This window comes from Cutaneotrichosporon oleaginosum (genome assembly GCF_008065305.1).
Source record: "Cutaneotrichosporon oleaginosum strain ATCC 20508 chromosome Unknown ATCC20508_contig03, whole genome shotgun sequence".
In the NCBI taxonomy this organism is placed as follows: Eukaryota; Fungi; Basidiomycota; class Tremellomycetes; order Trichosporonales; family Trichosporonaceae; genus Cutaneotrichosporon; species Cutaneotrichosporon oleaginosum.
Genome location: NW_027072172.1, coordinates 1,398,045 through 1,412,496, shown reverse-complemented (window position 1 = coordinate 1,412,496; position 14,452 = coordinate 1,398,045). Strand labels below are relative to the sequence as shown.

Here is a 14,452-nt window from a genome sequence, read left to right as displayed (position 1 = left end):
GAGGGTGGTTGGGCGGAAGAGGATGATGGATGGGATGAAATGGATGATGAGGTGATGACAGGAGGGGAGGAGGGGCAGAGGTAATGGACGGTGTTCGCAAGTGGAGGCAGACGGGAGGAGTGGGGAGAGCACGAGGTGCACGGGGTGGGCTGTTGTGCCGAGCAAAGTGGACGGGAGTGGGGTGCTGTCGGTGTGAGAACTTTGTATGACGGCAACCAAATGGGGATTGAGACTACTACTTGGCGATCGGTATGGTGACGGATCGGGCGGAGCTGGGGTGGGGGCCTACGGCGGCAAAAGTGAGGAACCAACGACGCCCATACTCCACCAAACCCACTTTATCACGAGGAGACAGCGCGGGGTTTACGTCCGGGGGTACCCAATAGCGCGAGAGCGATGAGTGATGGGGGCCGGCGTCCAACGAGTGGCTTCGGCGCCCGCAAGAGCCAGCCAGCCCTGCGTTGTTTCCATTCGGGGGTAACGCGGCCTCGGATAACTGAAAACCGGACCCCACGGGCGCGCGGGCCAAACCGAAGTTCCGGTCTCCGTGCCTTGGTACTCCGTGGCTTATGGCTCGCTCATCAGGGAGAAGTCGCGCACAGCTGCTGCACAAAGCGCTTGGCTTACGTCGGCCTTCATTGAGAGCTCTTCCTGGATATATCGGGACGTTCCTCGGCCTAATCCGACACAACGCCTGTCCTGGTTTCAGCGTAATATCCCTCGCATCATCGGGGCGCTCGACGTCATTCACCAGCAAGGCTTTGTGTTTGTGCTCGGGTGAAGAGAACGTGGAGGCTGCTTTGCAATTTCTGTAGGCACGACTTATCGCAGTCCTTCGGCTCAGATCATTGAAAATGGCGTATTGCCCGCCCCCAAGCAAGTTCCAGTCGATGGTCGGCTGGTGTAAGCGGGGGCGCGTGCAGTTCGTGTTAACAATGAGAGGTACCAGTCGTGATCGACGGTATGATGGATGGCGCATGACGTTTTAGCAAGTTAGGTATACCTCAGCAACCGCCGTTAATGCGTCTCTCAATCTCCAGATGACTCGTCAAGATGTCATGCCATGAAGAATGTGTGTACGTGGTGCAATGTTACGGGACAATGAAGGGCGCCGGGCCTCGTCCAGGTCGGGCCAAGTGGAAGGAGGGATCTCTCGATACAACATCGCAAATGTTGCGACATTTGACAGCTGTCGGAACCTGCATGCTGCTTGACGCGGTCATTGCAACCGCTCGACTGGGCGTTAGGACATAGATGCCTCAGCGGCATGACTTACTTTGCGCGATGAGGAACTGCTTCTCGTCGGTGAACTGGTCGTCTGCCGTTAGCAACTATGCGTCCCACTCGGTGTGACACGGGCCACTACTGCATAATGCGCATTCGTCGCGGCATGATCTGTGCCCCGCTGTCATGGGGACAGTGAGTTTGCACCCGACACCCGCCGATCAATACAGGGGCAGCGACGGCGGTGATCAGGGATGACCGAACGGTGGCCCCACACCATCAAGACATGAAGACGGCACTCAATGCTAACGGCCAAGGAAAGGGGCTGCGCCGCCACACGACGTGCGCAGGCTGCCATTCACCACAGCCTAAGCTTGCACGGCCCATCGGGATGAGCCCCCTAACATCCGACCTGGAGCTCAGCTCACCATCCTTGTCGTTGTGGAACTCGCGGAGGAAAACGAGCAATCGCTCCTTGTTCCGCTTCAGGATTCTCGCGATCTCTGGTGGCTTGTTGGGATTGGCAACAAACACCTGCTGTCAGTCCATACCGACAGGTATATTATTACCTTGAAGACATGGAAAGCCTCAAACTGAATGTTACGGCTGCGGTCCCGCAGGAAATTCATCATCAGCTTGAGATTGGCCTCAGACGCAATGTAGCGCGTCATTATACTGTAATTGGCACGGTCGAGCAGGATCTCGCCCAACAGCTTGAGCGACTGACGCTTTGTCACATAGTTGGTCGACATGATGAGCGTGTTGTACATGCTGAAAAAGCGATCGTAGTTGGCGTCCAGGTAGGCTGCTACCGTCTGTTTATGCTTTGTGAGGGTGTCCTGTGGTCAGCGGGGTTGAACCGCAAATGCTGAGGCTGGCAAAAGGTTGGTGGACGCCCTCCACCAATTCGCTGTTCTTCCCCGTCACACATCACATCCATCATCGCGTTATCCGGCTCGTGCTCACCTTCATGCTTGCAAAAGCGTCACAGGAGATGCCAAAGGTCGTGTCCTCAATGTACTTTGGGAACGAATAGAATCTGGGTCAGCCCGTTCCTCACGCACACGCACTCGTCAGAGTAAAGAAGAATCTTGGCAAGTGGCTCATAACGCAACATCTCCTTCAAAATCATGCCTGTGTTCAGTGCAACCTCGGGATCGGCGTATCTGCGATTAGCTACGTAGCTGACATCACACACCCATGCAGCGCGTTGAACAGGATGGCGGGCTTGCGCGCGATGTGGTCGACAGTCGGCATACGACCCCCGAGTGAGCGTCGCAACAGCGAACTATAAATGTGGCCCACGTCCTTGCGTGCCTGCCGTCAGTCCAGGAGTGTCACGCTCGACCCACCTCAAACTCGAGCTGCCGCAGATGCGAGACGAGGAGCGCCAAAAGATCCTGGTTATACACCTCGTTCGTGACGGCCGTCTGGCTTTCGGGAGAGGCGTCCACATCCCCCTCGCCTAGCAGGCACGCCTTGATCGTTGCAATCAACCGCGAGCACTCCTCAGTTACCTGCAATCAGCAGCAGACGAAATTGGGACACACTTTCCGCTTCGACTCTCCCGAGCCTGGGGCGTCTAACCGGACAATATACTCGCGCAGCATGCGTGCGCTCTCCTGCGGCGTGCGCGTCTTCGAACGATTGAAGAAGTTCATTGCGCGGGAAGAAGGTAAGGGAACGGGAGAGGTAGAGAGGAGGTTCGTGGAGGCGCTGCTGGATGGGTATGGAGGTCGATGGCCGTCTAGCGGCGTGGTATAAAGCTTGAACGTCGGACGAAGACGAAGGAGCAGTCGATGCTGATGAAGATCAAGATGGAAGAAGTGATGTGTGATGGGGAGGTCTTCAAGGCAGCCGAGTGTTGTTGTGCCCTCCCTCCTGCCCGTTGTGTCATTCACCTCCACCTTTATTCGTACCCCTCATCTAAATCCGGCCCTTCCCGCCACCCAACCTGTTGTCGTCACCGTCCCATCTTTCGTGTTCTGATCTTCTGATCCTCACATCTCCATCATGGACAACTCGCCGACGTACGCTCACATGCACTCATTATCTTGCTGACAAACAGCGCTTTGTTCGAGAACTACGACGATGACCTCAAACAGCTCATCGCCAGCCTCAAGGGCAAGCTGGACGGCGACGTTCAGAGTCTCAGGGGCGGTGCGTTGCGCCCGTGATGACCCACCCGGCCGTATCGACACTGACGACAGAACCGCGCAAGGCAGCGTTGAAGAAGGTCTCAGACGACCTGGACGAGGCCGAGGAGATAGTGCGTCCAGTTGACGCGGCCAGCACTAAGCTCACGCCAGATCTCCCAAATGGAGCTGGAAATCCCATCCATGCCCGTCAGCATTCGCAAGACCTTCCAGGAGCGACTCGCAACCTCGAAGGCGTCCGTTGACAAGGTCACGAAGCAAGTCGTAAGTCGATCTCCTCTTGTGGGGTTGCTACGAGCTCACGCCAGCGTGACCTTCGTGCGTCAACGCAGAGGGAGGAGCTGCTCTCCGGCGCTGGCGGGTGGAGCGATGACCCGTACACAGATGACGACCCGAGCGCGTTCAGCGCGCGCACCCGACTGCTTGCAGGTACAGAGATGCTGTCTACAAGCAGCCAGCGGCTTGAAAATGCGCATCGCGTCGCACTCGAGACCGAGGATGTCGGTGCCGACATCTTGCGTAACCTCCGCGGTCAGCGGGAGCAGATTGAGCATACCCGCGACACACTGACAGGCGCCGACGCCAGCATCGACCGTGCGGCGGGGACGCTGAAGAAGATGATCTACAAGTGAGTGAGCTTCGGCCGAGAGCAGTCCGAAGGAAGGGGCTGGGGCGAAAGACACTCAGGCGGCTGGTCGCGGGCTGTAGAACCGCCGCCGGAATCGCAGTGATGCATCTCCCGCGTCCTGCGGCATCTTACAGCGAAATCGAAAGTAAACTGATGCCAGGATGTACCAGCAGAAGGTAGTCACCGGCGCGATCATTGCTGTGCTCGTGCTTCTGATCATCCTCGTGCTGTGGTCCAAGATTCGTGGTTAATGTTGTTACGCTATAGATTGAGGACGTTGTTTGTTTCGACGGAGGGACGGGAGTGCTCTGCGCGACGACACTAACGGGGAATGGGCAGGTATACATGCAATGCGAGGTGTCTACTTCTTCTTGATCTCCTTGAGCTTGATCGTCTCGTCTCCGATGAAGATGCCCTATAATTTAGCATTCGCCGTCCGCTCTCACCACTTCCACACCTCCACCCCCTGCTACTCACCTTGCCACGGTACGGCTCGGGCTTGCGCCACCGACGGATCTTGGCCGCAAACCTCCCAAGCTTTTGGTTGTCGATACCCTCCAGCACAATCTTGGTTGGTGCGGGCGTCGTGACCTTGATGTCGTGGGGAATATCAATAAGCACAGGGTGCGCAAAGCCGAGCTTGATGTTCAGGCGGTCGGTAGGCAGAGGGGGGAGGACATAGGGCGGTGCGCCGGGGTTGGCAGGCTTGGCGACGCGGGGGATGCTGGCCTGAATGTCACGGAACACCTTGGGGATCGGCTCGACGGCGGCACGATACCCGACACCGACAAGTCGCAGCTCAACGGTGTACCCCTCCGAGACGCCCTTGACAGCGTTATTGAGTAGCCCGCGCGTGAGACCCCACACAGAGCGGTGTGCCTTGGCCTCCTCGTCGTGCACCTTTACTTCGAGCGGCTGGCCGGCAGCTGGCGGGTTGAGGATCACGGGCGGGAGGATGGGGACCGTCAGCTGCCCAAGCGGACCCTTGACCTCAATGAAGCGCTGCCCGGCCTCGGAGGACATGTGCAGCTCCGGGTCGACGCTGGCGGGCGGGTAGATGATCTCGACCTTGGGCGGGATGGGGATAGGTCGCGAGCCGACGTGCGAGCTGGCGCGCGCCGAGGTGTGAAGCGCGCGCGCAGACGACGACGCGACGGAGGGCGCGCGCAGCAGGGCGCGCGGGTTCATGATGGCGAGAAGGGGTTCGGAGTGAGCGATCGCAATCTCGGAGAGAGCGTGCAAAGAGCAATCTCAGCCCGACTTTCCGCCCTCCTCCGCCTTGGATTAATGGCGGAAAAAATAGCAGACGGATATTACCGCGTGCCGGGCGTCACCAAGTTCAGTTCGAAGTTGAACTCGCTCCGGCTGAGGCATCAACATATACACATCCAACCCATTTAGTCAACATGGGAAAGAAGAAGAGGCCGCAGGTCTTTGTAAGCCATCTCGAGAACGTAGCTGACAACAGGTACTGAAGCCATGGTGCTGGTACTGCGAGCGCGAGTTTGAGGATGACAAGGGTACGTCTTTCTGCGCTGTTGGCCCCTCCACCATGACATGACTAACCGCAGTCCTGCTGCAGCATCAGAAGTCGAAGCACTTCAAGTGCCAGCTGTGTCCGCGTAAGCTCAACACTGCTGGTGGTCTCATGGTCCACTCGCAACAGGTGCACAAATGCGAGCCCGAGCCGCTCACAAACACTCTGCCTGGGCGTGACGGATACGACATTGAGATCTTCGGGATGGAGGGAGTGCCGACCAACGCGTTGGCGGAGTGGAAGGCGCGCAAGGAGCAGGAGGCTGGCGCCGCGGCTCTTGTACAGCAGGCTGAGCGCAAACGCCCTCGTCACCAGTACACCGTCATCCCGGAGGCAGACCTGATGGCCGCACTCGCACAGCACAAGGCGCTCATGGCGGCGCGGCGGTTGGCAAACAAGCAGAACCTGGGCGCGCCGCCTCCTGTTGTTCCGCCCCCTTTCCCGCCGGCTGGCTTGCCTCCCTTCCCTCCTGCAATGTGAGTGGACTCAGAACCAGAGCTCAATCGCTCTCACGCAGGGGACGCGCTCACTCCAGGCCTCCTCCCTTCCCAGGTCGTCCACCATTCATGCCCGGCGGGCCACCACCATTCCCGCTCCCTGGTGTTGGTATGCCTCCGGGAAATGGCGGGCCACCTCCGCCGCCGTTTCCCCCCCGCCAGACCGGCGCGCCACCCCCTGCCTTTGTTCCGCAGACTGCCCTGTCCCAGCCGACCACCGTCACTCCAAAAGACGGTGTCTTCTGGCCGGACAACAACCACACGCCGGTGAGCTACCCTTTTCCTGTCAGGCTGACTCCAGGCCGAGCTGCGCGCGCAACTGCCAAAGTACAGGTATACGGAGAGCGAGACTGGGCAAAAGCGCAAGGCGGCGGCCGACTTCCTGTAGACTGGATTGAGAGACCATGTATTCTACTACAGCATGCTGGGCGTCGTCCACTCGTCTACGACGGCGTACAGTTCGCGCGAGAGGCGGCGCTGAATCTCTTCCGCGCTCTCCGTTCTGCTAGGCGCAACAGCACGCACAGCGACATATCGTCGGCACATGAGCACCTCACCGATAGGCGCATCGCGTGCAAATTCTTCCTTGCCACCTTGAAGGAAAGCGCCGGCCTCCTTGAGAATAATGGCGGCGGCCTGCTATCAGCTCCACATGCACAGCCTTATGATGGCTAACCGTTACGTCCCAAGCCCAGCACCCAGCATCCCTGCAGTCAGTTGACAGCAGAACAGACCATTTTACCAGCTCATGTCAAGCTCGCCAGCAGCCACGTGCGCGAGATTAATGGTCGTGGCGCCAGTAGCTGTAGTCAGCTATGCTCGCATTGCGAAGTCGGACGTACTCCTTAAGGCGTGCACCATGACCCCGTCCGAGATCCCTTTGTTTGGATCCCCGTTCAGCCGCCGGAAGTTGGGCAGCTTGACATCAATCGTTTCCGGCCTGCGGTCCGAGCCCCCTTTCATCAGGTCTCTCCAGCCATGGCTGGACGCACACTCTGCTCCGATCATGCAATGGCTCAGCTGGGTAAGCGGCTGCGGGATCCCGCCTGTCAGCGGAAGGGGGATCGTGCGGTTCATGAATGCGCCGCCTCCTTCGTGGGCTGAATACTGCTGTGAGCAACCAGTTCGATGCTCAACTCACTATGCGCCCGAGGAAGGGCAGTGCAATCACGCCCACCACAGGGCGCGAGTTGTGCGTCACTCCAATTGAGCATCCGACGTTGGGGCTGGGTGAGCGCGTTCCTACGAACACTGAGCTCATGAGCTCACTTGGCATGGATGAAGCTGGCGTTAGTCAGGCCTCGACGCGACTTCATTATCCACAACTCACTTCATCGTCCCCTATAGTAAGTCATCTCCCGCTTTCGTAAGCTCACGTCGATCGGGTCCACAATCCATGTATATGCGTCTGTAAGGACGGGCTTAGCTTTGCCCTCGCTTGACTCCTCCCCTATGCTGTCGTCAGCGCGCAAATGGAGAGCGGCCTACAACTTGTGCTCGGGGTAGCGCTCGGCGATTGCACCCTTGATGAACTCCTCGACGGCCTGGTCGGTTTCTGTCACAAGCTAGCTTCAGTCCACATCTAATCTGTTTGCCCACGTCGACGGGGTTCTTCTTGACCTCGTACTCATCTTCGGCCTGTTTCCACCGCGCCGTGGCACCATCCAAGATGAGCTTGGCAGCCTACTGTGAGCACGTAGACTTGGACAAGCTCACCCGTTCGGCGAGGTCATATGCGAAATCTAGAAGCTCTGCGTAGTCGTGCTGGTGGACTTCGGACATGATAGGAGTTGGACGTCGTCTGCAGTCAGAAATGGACAGGCGCCAATGTCTGTGCGCGCCTCATGCCGCGGACAAGATCATCAATAATGCGGGGCCCGATTCCGCTGTGGTGACAGTGTCTAATTGACCCTCCCCTTTGAGGTCGCATGAGCGTATTTGATCCCGCCTGATTGCCACCCAACCTGACTTGGATGTTGTCGTCCTCGCTCTGCGCGTCCAAGTCATCACTCGTCCCACCACCACTACCACCTGCCATCATCCTTGCATCCACGCTCTAACGCTTTCCTCTGTCCTTTCAACACTTTCCACAGCACCGTACGCCCACAACCCGAGTGTCCCAATCACCACACCCGCCGAGGAGCGGGAGCGAGCAACATGGCCGAAGACGCCGGCCGGGGCTTCACTCTATACGTCTCCAACATGCCTTCCCTTGCTAACCCGTCACGCAGCACCAACGCAATGTTATCGAGATCGACTTTGCAGGCGCGCTTTATGTGCGTTATTAGCAAGGCTAGCTGACAACAGGGCACTGCGCACCTCACGATCCAGCCGACCAACCCTCAGCTGCGGGCAGTGTTCCTGCATGTGTCGCCGCTTATCGATATCAGCGCCGTGACGCTCTCCAGTCCGACTGACGCGGATCCGCTCCTTCCCACCCCGGCCACGTATAGTGTGGTCAACCCATTCCAACCGCTCCCAGTGCGCGAACCGCCTATCGATCTCAAGAGCCATCAGGAGATCAAGCGAAAGACGTGGGCCGCGCTGGGCGAGAAGGATGAGGGCGAACTCGCCATCTCTGTGTCGCACGGATGGGTGCGCCTTGTAGAGGAGCCGCAGGGGGAGACGGTTGCTGTCAAGCTGGCACCAATCCAAATTCAGATCGACTACTCTCTCAACATCGGTGGGGAGGTCACTGAGGGTATTGTCTTTCGCCGCCCAGGCGATGGTGGAGATGAATCAGTGGGTCAATGGATCTCAGCGGGACTGACAACAGCAAATCCCGCATATGTTTCTTTCGCCGACGACGTGCGACGCAGCGCGGATATGGACTCCATGTGTCGACAGCCTGTGGGAGCGCTGCACTTGGGAGCTTGAGTTCATCGTGCCGCGATACATCGAGGGCGGCGAACCGCGCGGTGACAACGACGCCTTTCCCACCATGGTTGTTGCCAGCGGTGAACTGGAATCACAGGTGAGCTTTGACGATGTCTTCGTGGCTAACAACAGTCGACGCATCCGCACGACCCACACAAGGTCATCTTCTACTACATACAGACCACGCCCGCGTCTGTGCAACACATTACCTTTGCTGCCGGCCCATTCGAGATGCTCCAGGTCCCCGTGATCCAGGGGCTCACCGGCAGCGAGTCGCAAAAGCCGATCCTCGGCTTCTGCTTGCCTGGTCAGCTCGATGAGCTCGCGACATCGACGTCCTTCTTGTCGAGAGCCATGTGCTTCTATGGCTCCGAGTTTGGGTCATTCCCGTACTCGGCATACAAGATGGTCTTCGTCTCAAACCCGCGCGCACAGAGCTCTGTCGCTGTGTCAATGGGCGTGTTTTCGTCCGACCTCCTCCACCCGGCCAACGTTATTGATCAGGCGATCGAGACTCGCCAGCACCTCTCACTCGCGCTGATTCAGCAATGGGTCGGTGTGAACATTATTCAGCGGACGCTTTCAGACACCTGGCTGATCACTGGTCTGGCCCTATACCTCCACTCCCTCTTCATCCGGCATCTCCTCGGAAACAACGAGTACCGGTTTCGATTGAAGAAGGACATGGATCGCTGCGTACGCGAGGACCAGGGCGACCAGCTGCCCCTGTGTATGCCTGGTGCAATCGATCCTCCCTCTGCTTCGCAGTCGGCGTTCATGAGCCTCAAGGCGCCCCTCGTCCTTTACATTCTTGACCGTCACATTGCCAAGTCGGGAACGAACTTGGGACTGTCGAGGGTGATCCCGCGCATCTTCCTCGCGTCGCTGTCCGATGAGCTGCCAAACAATATGCTCTCCACCTCATACTTTTTCCGACTGTGTCGCAAGGTCAGCGGCATGGACCTTCTCTCCTTCGCGGATCAGTGGGTATACGGCAGCGGTTGTCCAATCATCTCGATCCGAACCAACTTCATCCGCAAAAAGTTCCTTGTGGAATTTACGGTGGAGCAGACCCAGCCCGCCCTGGCGGCCGCGGACGCGTTGGATGCGAAGGGCAAGGAAGCGTTCCTCGCCAAGAAGAGGCCTACACCGTTCTTTGAGGGGAGTCTTACTGTGCGCATCCATGAGGCAGACGGTGCACCCTTTGAACATCTTGTCGACATCAAAACGAATAAGAAGACGTTTCCGCTGCCGTTCAACACCAAGTATAAGCGTACAAGGCGAAGTGGGCATGTTGCTGCGCGATTTTCCAAGCTGCAAGATGCTCTGGCACAGGCTGAGGACAACGACGAAGACCAGGAGGCAGAGCTACGGGACCTCGACCGCGGCGAGGTATTTGCTTACCCGCCATGGGATGACGAGGAGGAGCAGCGCAAATGGCGTGTGCACGACTGGAGCGAGGAAGATGCGCAGGCCATGTTGGGCGAAGGCGGCGGCTACGAGTGGATCCGCGTCGACCCCGACTTGGAATGGCTCGCCATATTCGAGATTCACGAGAAGCCTTGGTTCTGGATCTCCCAGCTGCAGGGTGATAGGGATGTTGTGGCGCAACTGCAGGTGGGCTTCGATATTTCGATGAAACTAACACCGCCAGGCCATTCAAAGGATGACCATGTACTCGTCCCCGGTAATCGCTAGTGAGCTGGCACGCACAGTGTTGGTGGAAAACTACTTCTACCGCGTGCGCATGGAGGCCGCACGTGCGCTTGTAGCCGTGAGTCTGCTGGAGGGAATGACTGCGGAAGCTGACGACAGTACAACACTGCAGAGGCCGACTACATGGGTGGCTTCTGCCTGATGAAGTTGTTCCACACGTACTACTGCAAGCCGACGGAGGAGGAAGATCCGACATTAGCTCCGATACACGTCCTTCCAAACGACTTTTCCAACTTCGCTCAATACTTTTTGAAGAAGAGCATGATCACAGCAATGTGCGAGTTGCGAGATCCACACACTCGCATGGTTTGGCGACATGTTCGGCGGCTTCTCCTTGAGCTCCTCCAGCAGAACGACAACAGTTTGAACGAGTATTCGGAGTCACACTACCTCGCAACGGTCATCAGTGCCATCGGCTCGGCGTTTTCCGCTGGCACGAACATCGCGACAAATCTCACGGAACGAGACAAGGAACTCGATGCGCAGATGTTCCGCGAGGCCATGGATGCGAACGAGCGCGCCATCACTGTCGACCGCCTCGTGCCGAGCTACCACAATGTCGTTACGCAGGCCGGACTACAGGCGCAAATGAAGTCCATCCTTGTTGGGCAGCGTACCAACGACCCTCGCATGTTTTTGCACTACACACGGTAAGCCGCGCAATTTGTCATCTCTAACGCTCTCAGTGAAGGAAACTACGAACCACTGCGCCTAATGGCATTTGACTGCCTCTTGCTGTGCAAGTCGCCCGGGCGCAGCCAGTCATTGGCGCAGTATCTCTTCCACGTGATTCGTGAGGACTATTCGCTCACCGTGCGGCGCCATGTGGCGAGGGCCTTTTCCGAGTCAATTCTCATGACTCTGGCGGTCGGTGAGGTGCACATGAGTGCGCCGCCGAGCGGTATCGTCGAGGTCACGGATAACCTCGAGCAGCGTGAGAGGGAAAGGGATCAGGAACAGGCCAAGATTGTCAAGGCAGTGCGAAAGGAGTTCAACTCGAAGCCTGAGCTTCGGCAAGAGTTGCTGCAGACTTTGACCAGCGCATTCACGGGCACTGACCGCGAAATCCTCTTCGCCCTCATCAAGGCCGCTGAGGTCATAAGCACAACAGTGCCCGAGCCGAAGCCTGGTGCAATCATCAAGCTGCAAACGCCTATCACGGAAGGCCCTCCGGAAGTTCCACATGCACCAAAGATCCGCTTCAGCATGACACCTTCGACGCCTGTCGATCCGCGCGGGGCCGAGGCCACGGATTATGGGTTCCCGCGCCCTGCACCAGTGGAGGCTAACGCCGCTGCTGGAGCTTCTGCGCCTATCAAGCTTGTTCTCAACAATTCTGGTCCTCCCAAGGACAAGAAGAAAAAGAAGAAGAACGTACCCAAGGCGCAGGCAGCCGGCCTGTCAGACGACGACTTCAAAGCCATGACGCATGTGCTTGGCAAACTTCAGAGCGACAAACGATCGGTATTCTTCCGTCATCCGGTCGACCCGGTGCGTGACCATGCACCCGACTACAATGCCATCATCAAGCGTCCCATGGACCTAATGACCGTGAACGCCAAGTTCGAGGGCGGTCAGTATGCGGCACGCAAGGAGTTTGAAGACGACATTCGACTCATCATCTCCAACTGCTACCTGTACAATCCAGTCGGCGCCCCCGTTCGCAGGGCCGGCGAGGCCTTCGAGATCATGTTTGACCGTCTGTGGAAAAAGACGGAAAGGACCCTCAATGCTTCCAGTGGAGTGGATTCGACACCGCCGTCGCCGAAGGCGCCTGCGCCGGAGGCTAAGCTGATGCCTCCTCCTCCAGTGCCGGGAACCAGTGGACCAAAGATAAAGCTGAAGCAGCCCAAGACGGTCACCATCGACACCGGGCCCGCACAGATGGCGCCTCCACCAGTGCCGAAGAGGGCGGCACCACCTCCCCCCAAAGAGAAGGAGAGGCCGGCCAAGAAAAAGAAGGTCTCGATGGTCGACGACCTGCTTGGGGCGGAGATTGACTTGCTGGAGGGCACGGCGCCTGCACCGATGAAGTCAGCTAAGTCGCGCCCACGCTCTTCGCCGGACGAGGCTCTGGAGGATCTGTTGAGCAGCGCTCTGCCACCGGCAAAGAAGGTCAAGTTGAACAACACGAAGTCTAAGGCGCCATCGTCTGGCGGATCGTCGTCAGGTGCGCCGTCCATGGCTGGCAGTCCTGCATTCGTGCCGCGCGACCATAGCCCCGCATTTGTTCCCCGCGACAAGGGCGAGAAGTCGAAGCCTGATCCCAAGCTCGCCAAGCGGGCGCCAATTGAGAGCTCGAGGAATAAGCTCGAGGGCAAGGGCAACGAGCGGGAGCGCAGTGCAGATTGGGAGGGGCGAGACGGTAAGCGCGGCGAGTCAGCAAAACCGCGCATCGATGCGTTCAAGCCGCGCAGTTCAGACGCGAAACGCGGCGACAGCTCCAAGGCGCCGAAGCCGACCCCCGAGTTCCGAGAGGCGCTCAAGAAGCCCGAGAAGAAGACGAAGGAGAAGCCGCGCGAGCGAACACTCTCGCCCGCACGACCACCCGGCGTCCCCGTTTTCTCACCACCACCGCCGATCGACTCGTTATTGTCTGGCCCTATTCTTGCGCAACCCATCGTTGCGCGCACGACCGCGGCGCCTGCGCCCGCAAATACCTCGCCCGTGCCTCCCCAGCCTACCCCGAGCATGGCTTATACGCCTCTGCCGGTACAATGGCCGAAGCCGCCCGCGGACCTGCCGCCCACCGTGGGCAACACAATGCCTTTCAAGCAGAAACGTGCCAAGGCCCTGGTGCAAGCGCTAATCAAGGACCCTGCCGCCTTATACGTGAGAGCATTGTTTTTGATAGACTAGCTGACCGTAGTTCCTCAGGCCCGTCGATCCTATCCGCGATGGCTGTCCGACGTACTACGAGGAAATCAAGCATCCTTCGGACTACCAGTCGATCATGAAAAAAATCGACGGGAAGAAGTACCGCACGATGGGCGAGTTGGCTAGGGAGATTGAGTTGATTTTTGCAAAGTGCGTGGATGGCTCGTTCTTGTAGCAGTCGCTCACCTCAGCTGTCGCCAGTTTAACCCGCCTGGTCCTATCACGGATATGGCGGCCAAGAACGAGGCACTTTACTGGAAGGAATGGCAACGCGCTGTCAACCCACGCATGACGCCGGATGAGCGCAAGTTGATGCTGTCGGCGATCAACCGCGCGTTCAAGGAGCAGGTGTCGTTTATCTTCCGCGAGCCGGTTGACCCGGTTAAACTCGGGATTCCACAGTACTTCGATATTATCCCAAAGGAGGAGGCCCGCGACTTGACATTCATCAAAGCCAACTTCGAGAGCGGCACATACCTTCAGGCGCGCGAGGTGGACGAGGACTTCGAGCTCATGCTCGAGAATGCCCGCGTATTCAACGGTGAGGGTCCGATCACCGATCTGGCCAACCAGTTTGGGCAATGGTGGAAAGCCCAGAGGGCGAAGATGGATGTGTAGGCGCGGGTCGGGTAGCTCCAAGGCGAATAGGGAGAATGCCAGCAGATGACGGGGAGTTTGTTGAGGCGCAAGAGGTCCGAGAAGGGACCGCAGCAGTACACATAATTCCACAATAGCAGATGGCATCCATCGTGTATGTACTACCCGCGCACCGATTCTCATGCATGGGGGGTGTATCAACCAGGAGGGCTGTCTGAACGAGGAGGGCGGTCTGAACGTCGCTGCCATGAGAGCTGAGGTGGACGACCTCCACTTTGGAGATAATGCGAAAAGGGCTTGAAATATTCCACGCGACTCACCTCGACTTTGGCCACCTGGTGAA

General features: G+C 58.2%; 7 protein-coding genes across 7 annotated transcripts; 3 read left to right on the top strand and 4 right to left on the bottom strand.

Moving 5' to 3' along the window:
• Positions 1-235: 235 nt before the first annotated feature.
• COLE_03758 (uncharacterized protein) lies at positions 236-979 on the bottom strand (the record flags this gene model as incomplete). The annotated part of the gene is made up of 1 exon (XM_018419731.2): positions 236-979. The coding sequence occupies one exon, from the start codon at positions 977-979 to the stop codon at positions 236-238; it is 744 nt and encodes a 247-aa protein (XP_018281635.1).
• A 280-nt stretch (positions 980-1,259) lies between these two features.
• COLE_03757 (uncharacterized protein) lies at positions 1,260-2,885 on the bottom strand (the record flags this gene model as incomplete). The annotated part of the gene is made up of 8 exons (XM_018425157.2): positions 1,260-1,318; positions 1,653-1,758; positions 1,794-2,063; positions 2,191-2,263; positions 2,295-2,390; positions 2,423-2,541; positions 2,577-2,741; positions 2,775-2,885. 8 exons carry the CDS (start codon positions 2,883-2,885, stop codon positions 1,260-1,262), a joined length of 999 nt encoding a protein of 332 aa, XP_018281634.2.
• Positions 2,886-3,237: 352 nt separating this feature from the next.
• COLE_03756 (uncharacterized protein) lies at positions 3,238-4,259 on the top strand (the record flags this gene model as incomplete). The annotated part of the gene is made up of 6 exons (XM_018422205.2): positions 3,238-3,254; positions 3,293-3,384; positions 3,435-3,493; positions 3,534-3,644; positions 3,689-4,008; positions 4,169-4,259. 6 exons carry the CDS (start codon positions 3,238-3,240, stop codon positions 4,257-4,259), a joined length of 690 nt encoding a protein of 229 aa, XP_018281633.1.
• A 110-nt stretch (positions 4,260-4,369) lies between these two features.
• On the bottom strand, positions 4,370-5,196 carry COLE_03755 (mitochondrial 54S ribosomal protein uL6m; the record flags this gene model as incomplete). The annotated part of the gene is made up of 2 exons (XM_018422204.2): positions 4,370-4,423; positions 4,486-5,196. 2 exons carry the CDS (start codon positions 5,194-5,196, stop codon positions 4,370-4,372), a joined length of 765 nt encoding a protein of 254 aa, XP_018281632.1.
• Positions 5,197-5,414: 218 nt separating this feature from the next.
• COLE_03754 (uncharacterized protein) lies at positions 5,415-6,430 on the top strand (the record flags this gene model as incomplete). Its single annotated transcript, XM_018422203.2, has 5 exons — positions 5,415-5,444; positions 5,477-5,528; positions 5,580-6,021; positions 6,081-6,309; positions 6,344-6,430. The coding sequence occupies 5 exons, from the start codon at positions 5,415-5,417 to the stop codon at positions 6,428-6,430; spliced, it is 840 nt and encodes a 279-aa protein (XP_018281631.1).
• Positions 6,431-6,456: 26 nt separating this feature from the next.
• On the bottom strand, positions 6,457-7,824 carry COLE_03753 (uncharacterized protein; the record flags this gene model as incomplete). Its single annotated transcript, XM_065626309.1, has 9 exons — positions 6,457-6,678; positions 6,719-6,749; positions 6,785-6,845; positions 6,885-7,149; positions 7,184-7,284; positions 7,409-7,497; positions 7,531-7,607; positions 7,642-7,725; positions 7,759-7,824. The coding sequence occupies 9 exons, from the start codon at positions 7,822-7,824 to the stop codon at positions 6,457-6,459; spliced, it is 996 nt and encodes a 331-aa protein (XP_065482390.1).
• Positions 7,825-8,199: 375 nt separating this feature from the next.
• Positions 8,200-14,130, top strand: COLE_03752 (uncharacterized protein; the record flags this gene model as incomplete). Its single annotated transcript, XM_018426408.2, has 10 exons — positions 8,200-8,231; positions 8,270-8,318; positions 8,350-8,784; positions 8,819-9,016; positions 9,052-10,536; positions 10,574-10,693; positions 10,735-11,285; positions 11,322-13,467; positions 13,505-13,662; positions 13,704-14,130. 10 exons carry the CDS (start codon positions 8,200-8,202, stop codon positions 14,128-14,130), a joined length of 5,601 nt encoding a protein of 1,866 aa, XP_018281629.1.
• Positions 14,131-14,452: the final 322 nt, after the last annotated feature.